This window comes from Pimephales promelas, chromosome 9 (genome assembly GCF_988280905.1).
Source record: "Pimephales promelas chromosome 9, fPimPro1.hap1.1, whole genome shotgun sequence".
Classification (NCBI taxonomy): Eukaryota; Metazoa; Chordata; class Actinopteri; order Cypriniformes; family Leuciscidae; genus Pimephales; species Pimephales promelas.
Window position 1 is genome coordinate 20087129 of NC_142777.1, and position 21526 is coordinate 20108654.

The 21526-nt window shown below is 37.1% G+C and overlaps 1 protein-coding gene and 1 long non-coding RNA gene across 3 annotated transcripts in view; one reads left to right on the plus strand and one right to left on the minus strand.

Moving 5' to 3' along the window:
- The window catches only part of LOC148977546 (uncharacterized), a 209934-nt gene that overhangs the window by 123281 nt on the left and 65127 nt on the right, over positions 1-21526 (plus strand). The gene's annotated exons all lie outside the window — the stretch shown is intronic.
- LOC148977547 (uncharacterized) lies at positions 11811-14111 on the minus strand. The gene is made up of 5 exons (XM_089135216.1): positions 14017-14111; positions 13510-13606; positions 13345-13399; positions 12813-12937; positions 11811-12593 (listed from the first exon to the last, which is right to left on the minus strand). Exons 1-5 carry the CDS (start codon positions 14109-14111, stop codon positions 12258-12260), a joined length of 708 nt encoding a protein of 235 aa, XP_088991342.1. The 3' UTR covers positions 11811-12257.

Genomic DNA, 21526 nt, shown 5'->3' on the forward strand with positions numbered 1-21526 from the left:
ATCTAATGGGATTCGGGTGACAGCAGCCCTCAATTCACAGATAGATTCAAACAGTTATGGCATGTCATGCTATAGCTAGACCTTATTTTCCAGTGAGCAAAGCTTTTAGTTGAGGGAATGTGAACAATAGGTCACACTTTACAATAAAGTCCCATTAGTTACTGTTTGTGAATGGATTAACTAACATTATCTAAAAATTAAGAATACATTTTTTTTTTTACAGTATTTATTAATTTGTTAGGAGCTTAGGTCCATTAAATATTGACATACAACTTTTAAAATTAACATTAATAAATGCTTGATTTTATTTTTTTTTTATTATTGGTAGATTTGTCCCTAAACCTATCCTACATACTCTTTTTGGTCTACAGTCGATGTCAGTGGGTGCTAATCCTGTTCTTTAGCGCATCTACACATCGTTTGCGACAGATAGATTTAAACAGTTATGGCATGTCATGCTATAGCTAGACCTTATTTTCCAGCGGGCAATTCATTCCATACGATGAATAAGGGTCTTATTAAGTGAAACGATCGCTCATTTAAAAAAAAAAAAAAAAAGTTTAAGTTTTATAAGCTCAAATGCTCGCCTTGCTCTGTTCTGTGACGCACATTCGTGACTCTCCGGTTCGAACTCGTTCATCAAAACGAAAAAAAATCTTTTTCCGAGTAAGTGCATTCATTTCGTTCGCTGAATGAACCAAATGACAAATTGGAAAAAGATTTGTCAATTTTGATGAACGAGTTCAAACAGGAGAGTCACAAACATGCGTCACAGAACAGAGCAAGGCGAGCATTTGAGCTTATAAAACTTAAACTTTGTTATTTACTTATTAAATGAGCAATTGTTTCGCTTGATAAGACCCTTATTCATCATCTGGAATCCTTTAAAGCCCTTTGAACAGTTTGCAGTTTACACTGAAACTGTCTTTTCGACCTTGAACTGTTTGGTTCCCACAGAAGTGCATTAAATGGAGAAAAATGCTGGAATGTTTTCATCAAAAACCTTAATTTCTTTTTGACTGAAGAAAGAATGACATGGACATCTTAGATGACATGGGGGTGAGTAAATTATCAGCAAAAGGTTTTTTTTTTTTTTTTTTTTTCAAAAGCGAACTACTCCTTTAAGAGGACTACAGTAATGTCAGTTTCAAAACTCACAGCCCGTTCACTGACCACCTGATTTATGTAACAAAAAAAGAGTAAGCTTTGTTTACCCAGTCAGTGTTTGGAATTGATTCCTCACAATAGCCTTCAGTAACGCCTGTCACCATGACAGATAATGATAAAAATATCTTTGTATTGCTTTTTTAATTACTTATTTTAGACAACCCCCACCGCTTTTATCCTCTGAGATGCGGCCAAAAACATTCTGCTTCTCTCAAATTATTTACTTATTTATACGAGTTGGGAGACAAGCTGAACTACTCTTGTTTTTTTTTTTTTTTTTTTTTTTTTTTTAAATGCCCAGTACTGCCATTTATGTGAAAAATGGTGATCTTTTGAACTTTATTCAAAGAATTCTGCAAACATGTATCACAGTTTTTAAAAAAAAAAAAAACATTAAGCGGCACATTATTGATCATAATAAGAAACTTTTCTTGAGCAACACATCATTGAATGATTTCTGAAGGATCATGACACACTGAAGACAGGAGAAATGATTCTGAAAATTCAGCTTTGCCAATACAAGTTACATTTTATATTAAAATAGACCATTTAAATTTTAATTGTTTTTCACAATATTCATGTTTTTTATTCATATTTTATCAAGAAAACGCAGCCCCAAACATTTGAAAAGTAGTGTAGATTATGCATTAATGTGACTTACGAGTCATTGACTGGTTCTGTTCATACAGAACATCAACACAACTCGCTCTCAAAATTACTTCATTTAAGAGAGTCACTTTGTTTAAAGAGTGAATATCTTTAATAACTGAACGGTATGTGAACATTTCTGGCAGTACTCTGTGGCAGTGTATAGACAGGCTTGGAGAACAAATATAATTCCTGCACTCTTTCAAGCAAAAAAAAAAAAATACAACTTATCCAGCTTCACTGCAATGCGTAGTTCTGCTTCCTCTCACTATGTCTCCAAAGGTGCAGGTGTGTGGAATTATGGGGGATCATCATCATCAATACAGAAGATGTGAGTAGCTCATCTGTCTTCATGCACACCCAGCAGAGAACACCTGCTGCATCTTTTACATCTATCTACATTTACAATCTACACACACTCACTATCGAGTGTACCTGCGGGGCCAATGTTTTATACCGATATACTAGAAGAAATCAGTATGGCAGGAGGTTTCAGATGTCCTTATTTGATCACAGCTCAACATCATATAGGACACTAGACCGCTAGCAACAGTCTGCTGGAGCAGAGGTCAGGAAATGTGTAATCCAATCGACACTAGGAAGAAGCACTTCCAGCACACGGATTGTTTTATTTGACACCGCATGCCAGCTGTTGGTTCTCTGTGACATTCCAGAAGTCTATTGAACTTTTGGTTCAGATCTGTGCACATTGCTAAAACTGAGAAATTAAAAAAATACTGACTCATTTCAGAGTAACTCTTCTTTAATGATCTTAAAGTATGTGACTCATCTGTATTATGTCTAATTCAAGAGTTCATTGCAGTGCCGTTTTTCTCTTTTTCACATTATATGGGTGGTTATATAAATAAATGCATGAATAATTTATTTCATCATCTATTTTTGTTTTCTTAAATTATCACTTGAAGGCAAACTATTTTTTTTTTTTTGGCACTTTGTTTTATTGTGTATTTTGTTCTTTTGATCAGGACTTCAGGATTTAGCATTAAGCTCTGTATTAGTAGAAAACCTGTACTATTTTCGAATTGCCATGCTTTCCACCATCATATCCCCCTGAGAGATTTATGTACTTTTTGTTTGGAAAAAATCCTCAGATGACACAAAAATCGTCATTTTGTGTCCTCTGAGTATTTTTTTTTTGCCCAGAGGCTAAAGACTACAGTCAGTAGTAGGGGCTGTCCCTCATGTTTTCAACCTGCCCATAGAGGGTGGGATCACACTCACAGAATGTACATACTGTAGTGTCAGCCATCTTTTTTAGAAGCTTGGCTAGCAGGCTCTTGTTCTGTGGAGAAAGCGGAGTAACTTAGTAGAAGAAAGCCGAGTAGTAGGGGTTACCATCCTCTTTTTCCCAGACATGTCCAGCCGTCGATGTCCGTGATTCAGCTTTTGCTCTCTGCAGTTGCCATTCATTGTTTACATACAAACCTTTTGTTTCAATCTAACTGAATTCATTTCAATTGGTGAATCTGAACGTAGTGTTTACATGTTGTGCGTTTTAACATTGCTAAGAAAATTCCCGCTCTTCCGTGAGAGATACAAGACCGACGCGTCTCACAGGTGTCGCTCATCGGTAATCACGCCACCAGCCTCGCGCCATTCTCCCGAGGCCCTCAGTCTCGTCCTGCTCACCACAGTAAACATAATAAATGAGGACTGTAAAATGCAAAAGTCGAATCGCGGACATTTTGGGTGATCTCGAAACACATTTTCAGGCAGACTCATCACAGAGACTCACTAGTAGCCTAGACTTGTTGTTTAACTACTGCGCTCCATTACCGGTAGACGTGACCTCCTAGGGCAGCGAAGCAAGTGCATTCTGGGCGTTGTTGTCTTTCATCCACATAAGCCAAAAATACATTTTCTGGCTTTTCTCAGTCTAGAAAGCTACAAATTCAAAATAATTTCACATTTCTTCTATAACATAAATACTCGTTCATCTTTCCAGAGGTGAAGTATCCCTTTAATCGATATTTGGAATTTTATGGAGAAGTAGTTATTTTACTAGCGCATTGTTGCAGCCATGTTCTTAAGGAAAACCATAACCAATAATATTTTTATAATTATTTTTTAATTAAATGTTTTGTATAATGTCTTTAAACATTATGTATTTTAATTCTTTGTTGCTTTTGTGTTTAGTCAACGCAGTCTCATCCCAAGGCGTCATATAACTGACGTTTTGGGACGTCTTTTGACCATACGTCAATATTCGCCTTTTTAGGGCCCCCTTAAACGTCGGTAGATGAGGTTATGGGATCCTATCTCTACCCCAGACCTAAACCTAACCCTAAACCTAACCCGTCACCTAACTGACGTTAAAGGTAAAGCGTCAGTTGTATGACGGCCCGGGATCGCCATCTACCGATGTTTAAGGGGGCCCTAAAAAGGCGGATGTTGACGTATGGTCAAAAGACGTCCCAAGACGTCAGTTATATGACTTTTGGGGATGAGAATGTGTTGGTTTAGTTTTAGTTTTATTTGTGTGTATTTTGTCCTTGACAGTGTGTTGTGTCAGCAAACATTTTCAGAGTTGATTATCTCTACTCCCAAACCATAAAAGATCAGGTATATGATGCACTAAATTGATACAGAGACTGATCACAATAACTTATCACATTTGCCAGGTGCTCTTTTATTGGTTTAAACGTAAGTGGTCTTTTTTTTTTTTTTTTTTTTTTTTTGCAGGCTGCACAAAGCATTTTGAAGTAGATGCTAATGCAGCACTGAGTGCATTATCCTTCAGTAAGCAGACAGTACAGAATTATCCTCCTTCAAGCTCAAAGACTTAGTGTTGGTTCATTTGTATTAATTATTAAGACTTAACAGTCTACAGAGTGACGAGTTTAAATGTTTGTTAGAGTTATTCATTTTCTTCAAAATAAATGGTGCAACTTTTCCATCCCTGATTTACACAGAGAAATTAGCATGCATTAAATTATTCAGAAATTTTATTTTTATTTTTTTTATATGTATTGATTTATTAATTGCTTTGCATGAAAATTTGAAGCCTCTGACACACAAGCAAGTTTTTTTTGTGTGTTCTTATTGAATTATTCTCGTATTTGGCTAGAGAACAGTCTTGCACCTCATTAAAATAATTTAATCCACTGTCAATTGCTTGTTAGCCCAAATCACTAATGACTTTGCATTTACTGGAAGCAAGATAAAAGCTTTGCTATTTGTTTTTGCTGCAGTCAGACTTAATTACTTTATTTGTAATGTTCGCTTTCTTCTTACAAATGAGATGTCAGTGGAGGAAGTGCAATTGTAGAACTTCTGCAATCATATTGCAAATCTGAGCTGACTGGACTGCCTCTCCTTTAATGATTAGGGGGAGGATGTATATTGATCTGCTTGATTAGATTACATGCCACTAGAGGGGGAAAAACTATTTTAGTTTAAGAATTGGGCATATTGATTGTGTTTTTGTTCATGGACTGAAATATAAGATAATTTCACTCTGATTTCACAAACTGCACAATGCAGAACTGGATTTGTTTAAAGGTACAATATGTAAGAATTTGTAATAAAATATCAAAAAATCACTTGGACAGTGTGATATATTTCCTGCAGTTGTGTACTTACAATATCCCAAAAAGTCTTGATATATATATATATATATATATATATATATATGTGTGTGTGTGTGTGTGTGTATATATATATGTATGTATTTTTATTTTTTATTTTAATTCAGATAAATTCCAATTTTAAATAAGTGTCTGTCCCGGAAAAAAAAAAAAAAAAGTCACCAGTAACGCAATGTCCGCGCTATCCTCGGTTTCCTCTGCAAACTAACACGTAGTATAACATTATAACTTTCAACACACATTTAAATGCCATTTTCTGTGATAGTGTAACATTAGACCAAGAGAAGCAGCGCTGCGTTACCTCACAAGTTTAATTCGTCTATTAAACTGACCTGTGTGAGTAATCCAGCACTTGCAGGTAGTTTGGTAGAATTAAATGTCCTTATTCCTTTATATCCGTGGGACTCGCGTCTCTTTAGCAATCACGACATGCTTCATGCTACTGTAATGTTTAAAAACATGATTGCTTGCACTCATCCATAAACAATATTAGATCCATCAGCTTGACAGCAAGTCCCATCATTCAACTCATCATTGCATCATCAACCTACGCCTAGTTATTGTTGGAAACTGCAACCTCTTGTGGCGTAAAAAAAAAAAAAAAAACTACATATTGTGCCTTTAATGCCTTTAGGTATCTGCATCGCTAAGCATCTCTCAGGGAATGTTTACACCTGTGTTTTGAAGTTTAAACTCAGGATGTGGTATTTGAGCCGGCCTCTATAATTAAAGTGCACCTGACTGCTGAGCTAATGTCTTGTGGAAAGCAGTAATGAGCAGAGAGTGGTGAAGCGTTCCACTTGGTGTCGTCACCGTTCAATATGTTCCTCACACATTTTGCGACACCAACCTGCAGCCAAGCATTACATATTCTCTCCTAGAATTTTCACATACGCAACCGTGAGCCATGGTTTTTGTAAATGCTCAATGCTTGCTGGTGTTCATATTGCTCTGTGGTTTCGGTCTCAGGGCTGTGTACTTCACTCAATAGCATTGAAGAAGTGCTGTCCATGTGGCATTGCCTTGGGTTAAGAGCATAACATGATGGAACATGACAGGGATAGGATGAAAAGGTCACCTCTGGCATGCTGCCGTTTGAACCATGTGATGAGCTACTTGGCATTTCTGGTGTCCAATGGCTCATTGTGTTCCAATCAGAGCAGAGCAGGCAATCAAGTACAAACAGCATTCAATCTTGCATGACCACATTTTTATTACATGTTTAATAAAATATATTGAGTTTGGCTCATTTGATGAAAAAAGGGAGAGATTGATTATAGCAGTCAGAAGATGTCCTCGGCCGTTGTATTAGAAACATTGTAAATTTACTGCCGAGGTAATATATAACACAAATTATCGCTTTATAAATGTGTATTAAGTAGATTTATGTTGATAACAGTGGAATGCATCATAACAGTCCTTGAAAAAGGTCATTTGGCTCCATTTACTTCCATTGCTTAACCTAAACCTTAATTAAAAATAATAATAATAATTATAAGAGTGACGTGTCAAAATGAATTTCTGTGGTAATCAACAAAATGGCACAAATTCATGTATTGAATCCAGAATATTACTTTAATTTAGCCCATATCATGACTTAAAAAATACTAAAATACTAAAGCCCAGATTTAATTCCGTTGTAAGTGCTGTATAACATGTATTGATGTTTATTGAACTCTGAATATTACTTATTCATGTACGACTTGTGTTTTTACATTTTACTGGGATGATAATCAACAACTGTGCAGGAATTTACCGTCAACACTCATTGTTTGTTGTGATTGGAGGGCACTTGCATAGGTACTCATTATAAAATGGGTAAATTGCAGCTTGCTGTACCACGATAGGAGAAAAGACAAGTTTGAGACACACAGACGCTATAATTACAGTAAACAAGGGTCAAATGAGCATCTTCCAGTGCGATGGGATGCTAGACATGCAAAATTCACCCTTCAGTCAGAACAGTATGTACAGATTAAGGCGAATACAGTAATGATGATGAAGAGGAGGATGCTGGTTGCCGGTTATGGGTGTGGATGCCCTGCTGCGATTGCGCTGATGCGCAGTGTCTGGTTGGAAGACTGAAACCCGGCTTCAGTCTAACTCACACAGCAGGGCTACGGTGCTTGAGGAGAGCTCATTAAATAAGCAATTAAAAGCAGATAATGAAGGGGCCAGTTGCCAGCAGGGGCTCGGCCCGACTGAGTGCCTCGCTGAGCCATACAGACCTTCTGAAGGGCTACGATGGCCTTCCCCCTCCTGGTCAGGCTTAAACACCAGTCAGTGTGTGTATCTGTTTGTGTGTGTACACACAACTTAACATTCAGCAGGATCAGAGCTTACTGCATGAGCCTCGGTGTGATAAATGAAACATCTGGTGGGAAAATGATTTAATAACTTTAATGAGTGTGAAACTGCTCTTTTCTGAAGATACCATCCTGCGTTGCGCTGCAACTTCCAGTTGATTTCTTTTATAACTGCGAAACATGATTCTCATAAAGTCTTTTTTGTAAGTCCTTGCCATCTTGATCCTCGGGAGATAATGCAATGCGGTTGGCTAATCAATATCTTGCATTACATTTAATGACCGGTTTGTTGACATATACTGTATGTTGGTTACTTTTTTAGTTTTGATACTCGCGTATCCCGAATGATTTCTACACTCTTTGGACATCTTGAGCAGTGCCCTGTACTTGTGTGAATTGGTGCCATGCCTCAGGAGACCAGGGTCCTACTCAGCAGATAATAAACACCACATCAGTGCCATGCTAATGAAGACAGATAATGCACAGTCCGAGTAAAGATTTATTTTCTACAGAGGTCCACAGTGTAATTGTTACCTCAATTACATACGATAAAGAATTAGAGTGACAGAAGGTGAACAGACGCCCCAAGGGTGTGTGGTCTGTGCACTTAATGTTTTCACTGGTGCTTTCTTTATTGGACTTTCAAGGTGACCATAGCATTGGTATTCAATTCAGGGTGGGGAGCGTTTCTGAAAATAAATGGTGGGAGGTTGGCCGGGTCAATGCCGGTCTGGAGATATCCGAAGAGTTTCTGTTAAACGTTTGTGGAATGAAGCATTAGTGTTCTATAGTTTACAGAGCATGTTGGTGGTTTTCTGGCTTATTATTTTACACATTTTTAGTGAGTTTGGGGTTAGATAATTGATGCAATATATTTTTTTAGAAAGGATGTGAGGGGCTATAAACTCATGCCTAATGTTTCCTACACCGCATTCTGTGACAATCTGCATTGTTGAAAAATCTACTGTGCCATGACATTTAAAATGGTTTTGTTGAAATAATATTTTAAGATAATGATTATGCATTTAAATGCTCAACAATATGCTAGATCTTAAAATAGTTCATTCTAGAAACCAGACAATTTAAACAAACTGTCTTCCGTTTACATAAAGCATGCTCAATGAAATGTGAAGAAATCTGTTTTGACTGATTTTTCTTTATGATCTTTCTTCATTATTTGAACACAATATTAGGTGTTCATTTGACTTTACACTGTTTCGGGTTATTAAAACATCAAGATTGTGCAAACATAAATGTACAATGGTCTACAAGAAATATTAATCTTTTTTTTTTTTGTAGTGAATCAGCATATTAGAATGTTTTCTGAAAATTCAGCTTTTCAATTTATGAAACAGTTATGTTAAATACTAATAATTCACAAGGTTTTTATTTGTACTGTATTTGGCTGTTTTATATTAAAATGACATACAATTATGGAATTTGATTTATGACCAAATTAAAAAGCGTTAAAAAAATTTTGTGTGTGTGTTCCTGGTGAAATCTACATTATGGCAAGATCTGTGCGTCTGAGTGAGTGGTAACTTCTTGCCTTTCTTGCCTTTTTGTTGTGACATTTCCATCTAAAGTGACAAATTGGTTTCTTGTACCCATCGTCATCTATGCAGTGATACATCACACTGCCATCTGACAGGAGAGGGTGTGAAGTCAAACCTTATAGGTGTCCAGGATGGTGGAGGACAGGTCCCTGAACTCATTATCAGGCGTCTCAAGACTCTCACAGGAACTTTCACTCTGTTTGAAAATGAGGACCTGCAGAATATTCAGGAACAAACATAATGGCGGCTGCTGAATGACGTTACCCTAACTGTTCCCCTCTGAGTCCGAGTGAGATGGGATTCATTCTGTCATGTGTCATACCCCTGATGACTCTGGTAGCAGTGTAATGTCAGAGTCCTGATGATAAGCCACATTCTCTCTAATGAAAACCTTCACTCTGAAACCTTAGGGGTTCACCATAGCTAATGCCATCTCTTGGCTCGACTAAGGGCAAGAAAAATGCCAGGAACAATGCCGACTTGGCATGTCACAGAGGGTTTTTTTGCCTCTCTTTTCTGACAAGCCATATATAGAAAGGACTCAGTTTACTCTCAAAAAATGTGATATGCGCTGAACTCTGCTTGAATTTTTCAAAAGCCAAACTTTCCACACAGCCCGCAGGCAGAAAAGGTGCTCGCAGATATGGTCTTAATTAAAACTGCATAATGCAACTTTCTAACTAGAGACACTTTTAAGATGTATGATTAGGAAACTCTACTCAAATCATCAGTGTCTTGCCCTTTTCTTGTTGGCCCGAGTCCAGATTTTTGACAGCATGTGACAGACCACTGGGTGCACCTGATTCTTTTCATCCTTCTTCACATTTATTAAAATAATCAATTATCATATCCTCAAGTTATTTCACTGTCTAATGTCTAAATACCAAAATTTTGTAAAAGACAACATAATAATAATAAAATAAAAAAATACAGGGTTATTAGGAATACCATACTTATACTGTGTTTAACCCTCTTTCGCCTTCAGAACTGCCTTAATTCCACATGGCATTGATTTAACAAGGTGCTGAAAGCATTCTTTAGAAATGTTGGCCCATATTGATAGGATAGCATCTTGCAGTTGATGGAGATTTGTGGGATGCACATCCAGGGCATGAAGCTCCCATTCAACCTTATCCCAAATATGCTCTATTGGGTTGAGATCTGGTGACTGTGGGGGCCATTTTAGTACAATGAAATCATTGTCATGTTCAAGAAACCAATTTGTGACATGGTGCATTATCCTGCTGGAAGAAGCCATCAGAGGATGGGTACATGGTGGACATAAAGGGATGGACATGGTCAGAAACAACTCTCAGGTAGGCCATGGCATATAACAATGCCCAATTGGCACTAAGGGGCATAAAATGTGCCAAAAAAAACAGCCCCCACACCTTTACGCCACCACCACCAGCCTGCACAGTGGTAACAAGGCATGATGGATCCATGTTCTCATTCTGTTCACGCCAAATTCTGACTCTACCATCTGAATCTCCCAACAGAAATCGAGACTCATCAGACCAGGAAACATTTTTCCAGTGTTCGACGGTCCAATTTTGGCGAGCTCTTGCAAATTGTAGCCTCTTTTTCCTATTTGTAGTGGAGATGAGTGGTACCCGGTTGGTTCTTCTGCTGTTGTAGCCCATCCGCCTCAATGTTGTGTGTGTTGTGGCTTTACAAATGCTTTGCTGCATACCTCGGTTGTAACGAGTGGTTATTTCAGTCAAAGTTGCTCTTCTATCAGCTTGAATCAATCTGCCCATTTTCCTCTGACCTCTAGCATCAACAAGGCATTTTCACCCACAGGACTGCCACATACTGGATGTTTTTCCCTTTTCACACCATTCTTTGTAAACCCAGAAATGGTTGTGCATGAAAATCCCAGTAACTAAGCAGACTGTGAAATAAACCGGCATTACTGATTGTTAATGCTCTCTAATATACACAAAAATAACATACTAGGCGTTTGATGTGGAGTGTATTTTAGTCAAGCATCTGCTCCATGTTTAAAACCCTTGTTTTAGCTCAATGATTAATTCTCCTGTGATCAGTTGACTATTCTGTGTTGTCCTGGACGCAATACAATGCATTTGTGTGCACACTGCTAATGCATTTTGATCACAAGATTTTCTCTGTATGTGATATGAGGAATCAGATCGCTTAACACATTCTTATTGTTTTCCCCCTACACTCTTAGAAAGAATGTGTCAAAAATGACACAACCTGTGTTAAATTTTGACACATCTGTGGGTGAGCTCCAGGACCACTAGTTTTGTGTTAATTTTAACTCATTCATTGTGTAAATGATTTTAACACAGTAATGTGTCAGGAAAGGTTAACATAAAGATGTGTAAACATGTGTCATTTTAACACAGTATGTGTTGTCCATGGCTACACAGAATGTGCAGGAAAATGCACCTACAGTACAACCCTATAGAAATTGCATTTTTGGCCTAATATCAGTTATATAAAAAAAAATGACCAATGACAACCATTAATAAGTTCAAAACATTTATTATCATGAAAAATATGAATACAATTAACAGAACTCAGACTATAATGATAGTATTTCAAGCAGTAAAAAATATGTCCAGCATAGGACAGTTTCACAAATGCATTAGGCAGATAAAAATTATATCATGTCCTTCCTCCTTCTTTTCCACAACGAATGAGTAAAAGTGATCAGGAATTGGAATTGTGAGTATTTGTGTCTAAACCGTTGTCTGATCCATCTCTTTCTGAAAGCTGGTTAGCCATGCATAGTAAGCTATCCTCTGATGAATGCTCCCTTGCAAGATGCTTAGAAAAAGAGTTGATGTTATGGTATGAACGCTGACAGCCATTTTGGCTGCAAAATAGGGTGTAGTCCTGTCCATCAGATAGGGAATGTACGTTGCGAAGATGCCAGATTAGTCTCCTGATCTCAGAGCTAACTGGCTTTTTACATATTGGACAACAGTACATGACAAGCTGATTTAGTCAAAAGCCTGAAGCTTGCTAATAAGCTCCAAAACTTTGGATCTTCTTACAGTCTTAGACATTGGCAAGTTATATACATATTCCAGAAAGGTAAAAACTGAAGCAAGCTGGGGAGGATATGAAAGGTTGTAGACCCAGAAGAACTTAAACAGCTTATCCAAAGCACAGGTTAGGCTCTCCTCTTCCAGTGGAATTACAATTTTGTCGTTTTTGGCAACAATGACAAACTGGCGGGCCTCACTGGTCAGGTTTCCAATGCAGACTAGTTGTGGCTGCTGGCTCCTTGTGGCGATGTCACCACTGTCAGATATACTGGAGATCCTCGTTCCACACTATATTGAAATATAGATGAAGAGGTAGAGAGATTTTGTGTAGCATTGTGAAAGAGATGGAGGTAGATGAAGACGAGGAGATAAAACACCAAGAGAGAAAAAAAAATTAGTTTTTTTTTTTTACAATGCACATGTTAAAGATAATTATGTTAATAGATAATAGAATTATTATCAGTGCTCCAAGATTTAAGATCATAATAAATAACTAAAAAAAATTACCGGTACAAAGTCCAGCAAATATGAAATGGCAGATCTGACACTGCACCGGCTTGACTCTGCACCTCTTCCTGCAGTTGGTGGAAGTAAGTTTGTCAGGACCTGCAGCATGATGTAGCACTTCTCATCTGTTTAATGTAAAAGAGAATAAGATTGTGGTGGTGACTGTTAGTTAGAATTATGTCTGTAACTAACCAATTAATGCATTATAATAACGCTGAAATAGTGATTAATCTTAGGTTGAAGGTAAATAGATTTTTTTGTCCAAACAACAACTTGAGCTAATTGAACTAATTAACACGGACTGACCGTCACGGACAGAAACACGTTAATGCAGTCTACAAATACTTCAGAATATTTGACAGCTGGATTCGATTTAATATGCAAGGTTTGTGAAATTAAATGTTTATTAGATATTCCGAGATTTGTTTAAATGATATAAATGCGCATTTGCTGAATGTTGACAGTAAATGAGAAAGTATTAATAGTGTTTGCCTAGCTGTTACTAATAATATAAAAGCAAACTCTATAATACTTTTTCGCATGCTGTTTATGAATCCTTTATGGGACACAGGGTCATATAGATGCTCCTACAAACACATTTTATTGAAAGTTTGCAAACAACACACTTTTGCCAATAAAATACACATTTCAGCAGAACTATGAGCTCAATTATGCTAGATTAAATTGTAATACTTACATATCCTTCCTTCTCTCCAGCAAGGCTGAGACTTAGAGAGGGGAACACTGCAATCAAAGATTTCGCTAAATTCAACTTGTCAGCAGTACAGGGGTAACTGTTTGAGACAAAAACATGATACACAGGCAAGAAATTACTATAAAAAGTTACAATTTAATAACATGCAGTTAAATAATGTTAAACTCCGCTTCGCGTCGTGCCTAACAACGCCCTCAGCCGTTACTTATTCACGATAAAGCACAGCCTCTCGTACCTTATTGCTTACATATATAGGGATGGTGCATTGTCTGAGGCGTATTTGTGCACGCATCAGATATGTCAATCAGCTAAATAAGATTGTTTCGTTTACATCAGCATGAACCAAAATTTACTCCCCAAAAAAGAATTACTTGGCAATGCTAAACAAAAGATTGTGATGCTATGATGCATCAATATCCCCCCCACCTTTATGCTACAGGTCACTGAAAATAGTAATGATTAGAATCTGTCCATAAAACATAAACTTACAATCCACTTTTTGCAACAAGATCACTGACGCTGATAGTGATGATCTTTTTTCTTCCCGTTGTAGATAGCATGCCTGTGCGATGATATTCATCCATAATATCAGACGCCTTCTTGGTCAGTAAGGACTGTAATGGTGGAGAGTCTTCAATCTAATCAAATTAACAGATCAAAAGTTGTTAAGAGTTTTTGATTAAGTAGGAATAAATGATTTAGTGAGAGTTTTCCTGCAGTGCTTACCTGAATGTTTTCCATCTGGGGAGGCTGAATGGGGATGACTTGTAGGGTGACCACAGTGGCAACATGAACTTGAAATTTGTCATATTCTTGCACAGTTGTGGTGATGTCACAATCAATGTAGTCATTGAAGTCTTTGTTAAATTTCATAAACCGTTCTAACTGAACAGGATGGGGAAATTCTGAGTAACAGTTTTCCAAAAGTTGTGAAGCATCACAGATGTAAAAAAAACTTTTAGCATGTTTCTGTATTGTCTTTATAGATACAAACAAGTACAGCTTTGGTCAGTTGTCCAGTGACTGAAGACCCAGGAGTCACTGGCCCAGGATCATCTTCAGATGGGTCCATTTGCTGTGTAATAAAAATAAATAAAAAACACATTTAGACATAATACATATTTTATTTACAGATTTTCACACCATTTAAACTAATAGAATTAGCTGATACCATACCATAGCTAAATTCATTTCTCATCACAATTTAAGTTAGTTAATAAGCCTGCAGCATCACATTCATACACTAGCATCCTTACAAATACTAATAAAAACTGATCCATTTTTTCCTTTCTTTTTTTCTAACACAATATCAAGGCCATTTAAGCTATATTTTGGACCAGACGTAGGCTACATGGAGCTGTTCTGACAGTTGAGAAGAGGCCACTAGCCACAGCACAAGCAATCATTTGAATTTTCGCGGCATTATAATTTTGCAGAATTATTTTGCATTACATTTAAGTTAACATTTAGGCTGCTAAGTTACCAGCCTGCAGCTAAAATGGCGCCAAAAGATTTCCATATCGAATGCAAATAGCTACACTTTAGACATAACCAATACCAAGTAAACAACAATTACACTGTTTTATTTTGTCCTTTCTGGAACAATTTCACTTTTCATTGGCGACGTCTAAAATAAGGGCGAAAAGCGCGATCCCATGTTAACGTCAGCAGCTAACGCTGGTTTAACTTTGTTTGCAAAATAATCCAGACATTTTCATAGAAATTCTTCAGAAAACGACTTATTCTAACATTTTTATTATGTGTGCTTTGTGTAACGCTATTGACTATGGACAGTTATTGCCAATTAACATTTTTGCCCGCGAAGTTTTGCAAATACCTGACAAAGTGCCTTAACAGTTTGCTTAGAAACCAAAGTAAACCTAGTATACACATATCAGCAGCAGAAAATGACGTTTTCGCACATAAATACAAGTAAAAATGACTTAAAGTAGAACTTACCTTAAGAATCTTATTAGCAGCCACCCAACGACTTGCCTTCTCCATCTCTCGTCGCAGAAAGGCGGGTTTTCTTTAGGCGAGGGGAATTCTCTCGGCAATTTCAAAATGGCAACCGATTTAAAAAAAAAAGTTGGTGGGCCTTTTCACTCATAGGCCAATTAATCCAGTCAACTTGTTGATTAAACCCACTGATTAAAATGAAAATGAAATACAATTTACAAAAAACGAAATTCTTTAAAAAACATAATAAGTCAGAATTATGTGGTGATCAAGCACTGATGGACCGCTCCTTGTGATCCAGTGCCTTGAGAGTCACCATATCGGAAAACAAAACCTTTTAAACATCAATAAAACATCTCCTGTTAACTAGCAGAGCATTAATTTAGTTCGTTTAAATAAGAGCTCTAGCGCTAAAATGTTTTGTTTTTGAAATCAAGAGGAACGCTTGTTGCCGCTGCTGTCCAAACTCGGACGCGGACTGCGCGCACTTCAATCTATCGCCGTTACGGAGACTCTATTCATTCCGGTAAAATCACAAAATAAACGTGTCCTATGCTATGCTTGATATAGACTGTAACCACTGATGGACATATTCTGTTTTGATATAAGAGAGAGAGAAAAAAACTGTACCGAGGGCGGATTAGACCCAACAACCTCTGACACTCTTGGCAAAAGATCTACCATTAGACCATTGAAACACTCAAATAAATATCAGCGGATCGATTCATTTATTTACGGGTTGAGCCTATGGGTTTGACAAGTTTAGTAATTAAATTAGCAGCCGAGAGAGACACTCAAAAAAATTGACACAGAGTGTGTAGGCTACATCTAATCAGTAAATATCATTCTACACATTTTGTGTTGGATGTTGTGAACAAATACACAGATTGTGTTAATTTTAAATGACACATTACTATGTGTAACACATCTGATTTCTTCCAACACATTTTTATCTAATATTTACACAACATGTGTAATCTAAAGTGCTACACATAATTTGTGTCATTTTTCTACACATTTCTTCTAAGAGTGTATTATCTGTTATGAAGTGACATTGAGCTGTGGGAAAGGTGCTAATTATTAAATTTTTTTGCACTCAACTTTTCCGGTCACCAGACATCTTGTTCTAATGTACACAGACAAGCAATGTTACATTTAACATGATAAGTCACAAGCCATTAAAACGGTTGTAAACGTTTGCATGGCGCATGTATGCGATAATTTTAAGTCTAGTCAAAAGCTTGTTTCTCAACATCATCCTCATTAGACCTGCATTCATTTCATTTGATTTCAAGTTTTTCATCTGATATTTCATTCAGAGAGAGGACTTATACTTCATTCCATTTTATCTCTCTTCAAAGGCCACATCTGAAGAAGCATCCCTGTGCTCAATTAGACAAGAGTCCATTCCTTGAAGTACATTTCTGTCTAGAACAAGAAAGCACTTATTTCCCATGGCGCACTTTTTAACCTCTCTTGGCGACAGCGATAGTTAAATAAAAACCAACAGTAAAATGCAAATTGTAAGAAGGTTTGGGGACAAACAAAGCAGTAAAATATATATTAAGCAAAACAAAAGCACACATTTGATTAGCATGTACACACACAATTAGAATAAAGGACTGCAGAAAGTTTGCAGGAAATTGTCATTCTGCTCATACATGTCAAGCCTAATAGCTTCCCTGAGCCTCATTGGCTTGTGCTGCAGCTCTGAGAAACCAGTAATTGAGAGCAAAGCATCTTGTTCAACAGAACTACAGTTCTTATTAAGTGCATGTTTGCCTCTGGCTGTCAACATTGAGGTCTCTGCTTCTGGGGTTTCCCTATAGCTTACCAAAAATTGTGGTTATAATTTGACTTTTTAAATGTTTTGTGTTTTTTTTTTATACACATTTCTCGCCATGCGTTTGTCCTTCTGATTCCCTTATTCAGATATTGAAGTGATTTGACAGAAAACACAGAGCAACTTGTGTGTCGTGTGGCAAAACCTTTTAAGCTAATATATGTGTGTGGTTTTCTTGTTTGCTAATTTATGATCTGTTTTTGCTCCCCATCAGCTGCCTGTTACTTGCTCTGGCTTTGATGAGCCATTCTGTCATCACTCCTCTGCCCTTCGTGGCATAATTAGTGCCTGCCCGATGTCTCTGGCCCATTAGATAGATGGAGAGCAATGAGAAGGAAAGAATTACAGTTGAAATAGAAACCATCTTTAAAGCGACCAACTTTAAAGCAAATTCATTGTGAGAACTTAGTATCATAAGATGACTCACTCAAATCTCAAATGTTCCTGGATGGTTTGAATTATGTGAAACTGCGTCACCATGGTACATTTATTAAAATGAAAATTCTGTGACCATTTACTTTGACTGAGCTACATTAGCACATGAAATGTACAAAAGAACACAGTGCTGTTGGCTTTAGACAAGATGGTTTGCATTGTCTTGCAGCCGGTATCCTTCTCCGGGCACTGTTATTCTCTTTGCTTTTCATGCTAATGCTTTTGGATACAATGTTGGGGGTACATGAGAAATGTAAGTCTTGACCTGCTAAATTACCGCAAATTAATATTCACAGCCCTGGGCTTTGCTAGATGAGGCAGTGAATTAGACTAGAGAAATTAATGATTAACACAGGGTTGATTTTCACATTTGGATACCCTGGGAGAAATGGGAGAACAACTTTTTTTCTTCTTCTCTCAGTGCATGTAAATTACCCTTCCCAGTCTGTTCCCAGTAAAGCCAACTTACTCGTGAACCAGCATGTTTCGATTTGCTTTATTGTGTGGATGCACATGTTTTCTCGGGCAGATAGAATGGTAGACTCATTGTATTTCCCTCAAGATCATTTCGTTTATCTTCATTTTATGTACTGATACCTTTTAACAGAAATTACATGCTAGCTATTATAGGCTTAGATAGATAGATAGATAGATAGATAGATAGATAGATAGATAGATAGATAGATAGATAGATAGATAGATAGATAGATAGATAGATAGATAGATAGATAGATAGATAGATAGATAGATAGATAGATTTCGATATAAAATTACATAAATTCTTAATAAAACGACTTGATCTTTTAGCTTATGTTCTTTTCAATTAAATAAACAATACTGAAATCAATAATTAAAGGAGTAGTAAACTTTTGCTGATAATTTACTCACCCCCATGTCATCCAAGATGTCCATGTCATTATTTCTTCAGTTAAAAAAAAAATTGTTTTTGATGAAAACATTACAGAATTTTTCTCCATATAATGGACTTCAATGGGAACCATACTGTTCATGGTCCAAAAGACACTTTAAGGTACAAACTGCAAACTGTTCAAAGGGCATTAAACGATTCTAGACGATGAATAAGGGTCTTACATAGCGAAACGATCGCTCGTTTAAAAATAAATAACTAAATAAAGTTTAAGTTTTATAAGTTCAAATGCTCGCCTTGCTCTGTTGTGTGATGCACGTTCGTGACTCTCCTGTTCGAACTCGTTCATCAAAATGAACAAATCGTTGAATGAACCAAATGACTCGGAAAAAGATTTGTTCGGAATCGTTTAACACCCTTTGAACAGTTTGCAGTTTGTACTGAAAATGTCTTTCGGACCTTGAACCATTTGGTTCCCACTGAAGTAAATTATATGCAGAAAAATGCTGGAATGTTTTCATCAAAAACTTTAGGTGAGTAAATTTTCAGCAAAAGTTTTTTGAAAAGTGAACTACTCCTTTAAGTTTGTAGACCACCCATCCAATATATATTGCAATAAGCTTTGTACTTTGTTACTATTGATATGAAACAAAGTCAAGCTTTTAAATTAAGAAAATCTAACAAATACCATGTTGGTGCTCTTTAATGATGGCAGGCCTCAGTTTAAGAGAATTGCCTGATCATAAATGTACTGATCTTCTCTTCTGCTTTACTACTAGTTACAGCACAAAATGAACATGAATGAACATCAGAAGGTATGTTGAAAGATACAGTACAGCTTATCGAAATCCGTATCAAGTCTTATGCAATCTCTCAATCAGTGTGTCAATCACGCAAAGACATCAATAAAACAGCTTGTGAACAATGTTACGTTTACTTTAGAAAAGCCATTTAATCGAATTTTAAATTTTGAGTCAATGCCTATAGCCCTAATATTTTCCATAGTTTGATGAACACGTTGAGCACAATTGTGAGAAAAAAAAAAAAAAAAAACCTGTCTGAGAGAATCAATGACCAGTTGTTTGGTAATGGGGATGGTGGTCTATGTGAGATGTACTGTTTGTGTGTGTGTGTGTGTGTGTGTGTGTGTGTGTGTGTGTGTGTGTGTGTGTGAAGGCCCCTCACACGCACACACACAGCGGTCTACCCACCAGTGGTTGGTATGATTGATTACCCAATCTCCCTCTAGCCTCAGTTACACATTTAATAGCCCTCTGTTTATGAAGACATGGAGTTTGTAGCTGTAGCTTGTAGATGCACAAATCATTTGTGTGTCTTACTTTTGGTCTACCTTATAGACTTCTCTGTATGGATTATTACATTCATATATAACCCTAGAATTTACTACTCTGTTTCTAAATGTGCTTCCCAGTTCCATCTGCTGCCACCTTATAATGTTGACATATTTCTCTCTGTTGATTTGGCCAGGTGGTATTTAGAGCATATGGGGTGGGACGATTTAGATTCTAGAGAGCATTTAATTGGACAGAAGATGCAATGAGAAGTTGAACTCCGTGGTGATGTCATAAAAATCTGTGATCCATTTTAGCACAAGTGAGATACTGTAAGTTTGGAACACACCAGGTTATTCATAACCTTAAGCTAACATATTTATACTAAACGCTGAAAAAAAAATTCAGTGTCAATTTTTATTTCAGGGGGGCTTTAATTGTGTGAGAAAAAAGTTCTCTTTGATATGTTTATGAAAGAAGTAATGTGAATAAATCATTTTTTTTTTTCAATTATTCAGTTGAGACAAGTTAACAAAACTGGTCTGAATGAATTATTCATCTGGTTCTCAAGCTCAGCTGATTGACTCAAATATCCATGTGGAAAAGGAATGATTATTAGTGAATAGCATCTGTCTTTTCCTCACACAAATCTGTGGAATGGCTTTGCAAGATAGCAGGAGATATAGCATACAAGTTGCATCAGCCACTTTTATGGTACATTTCATGGTGCTTGTCCATCACTTTTGAAACTTGAAAGCTTCAGTCAAGAGCATTCAGCTGTGTCCTATAAAATAAAAAATATTACTAAGTAAAGAAAAGAACAGAAATATATCTATTCAGAAATAGATTGTGGTTCTTAGGTTGTTACTAAAGACAATGTGTACTCTGCTAAATATGGCATTTTGCAGTGACTGACAGCGACTGTTTTTTTCCCCTTCCCTGGACAGCCTTTCCTGTTCCTAATCTTGCCAGGACCAACCAGACCAGGGCAAAAATGCCCTCTGACTCCAGCCCTCCACTTCTCTGTCCAGCACAAACGAGCTGGAGAATGAACTCGGAGTCATTAGTGAGCTCACTTTCCTATTCTTTCCATCCTTCTCTCTCTCTCTCCCTCCCTCTCTCTCATGTTTAATGATGATAAAACTTCAGTTTTGAAATGCTCAGTCTGGGCCTTTGGATTCTATTATCTCATTATTTAGAATCAGAGCTGTATTTATCTCAGGATGCTGTATCTCTCAGCAAATATCTGCAAAACAGCCAGTCTACAAGGTTGCCAAATCAGGCCCCAGAGGATTAGCAGAAGCTCTCTGTGAGACAGCAGGTGCACCCGGCTCCAGAGACAATGCTTTGGCAGGACGGTCTACCTGCTGTGTCCCCCTGTCTCTCTCTCTCTCTCTCTCTCTCTCTCTCACCTGCTCCCTCCTGTTCCAGAACTGCCATTCAGCCAGGTGGCTTCAGTAGGGGACAGTGTCTCTGCCTGAATGTCTGCTAAAACATCTGGGTTGAGAAAAACAACAGAGGTACACAGTTTGCTTTTGAAACAACCAATAGTGCAGATTAAATTCATCAAATGACAAAGTAATTTAGAAATATAATAATTCA

Excerpts from the sequence above, each read along its gene's own strand:
- LOC148977547 (XM_089135216.1), bottom strand. The coding sequence starts at position 14,111 with ATGGATGAATATCATCGCACAGGCATGCTATCTACAACGGGAAGAAAA. Across the intron at positions 13,607-14,016 it reads CTTGTTGCAAAAAGTGGATT|TTACCCCTGTACTGCTGACA; the intron begins GTAAGTTTATGT and ends TGTCTCAAACAG. Across the intron at positions 12,938-13,344 it reads CATAAACAGCATGCGAAAAA|ATGAGAAGTGCTACATCATG; the intron begins GTATTATAGAGT and ends TACATTAAACAG.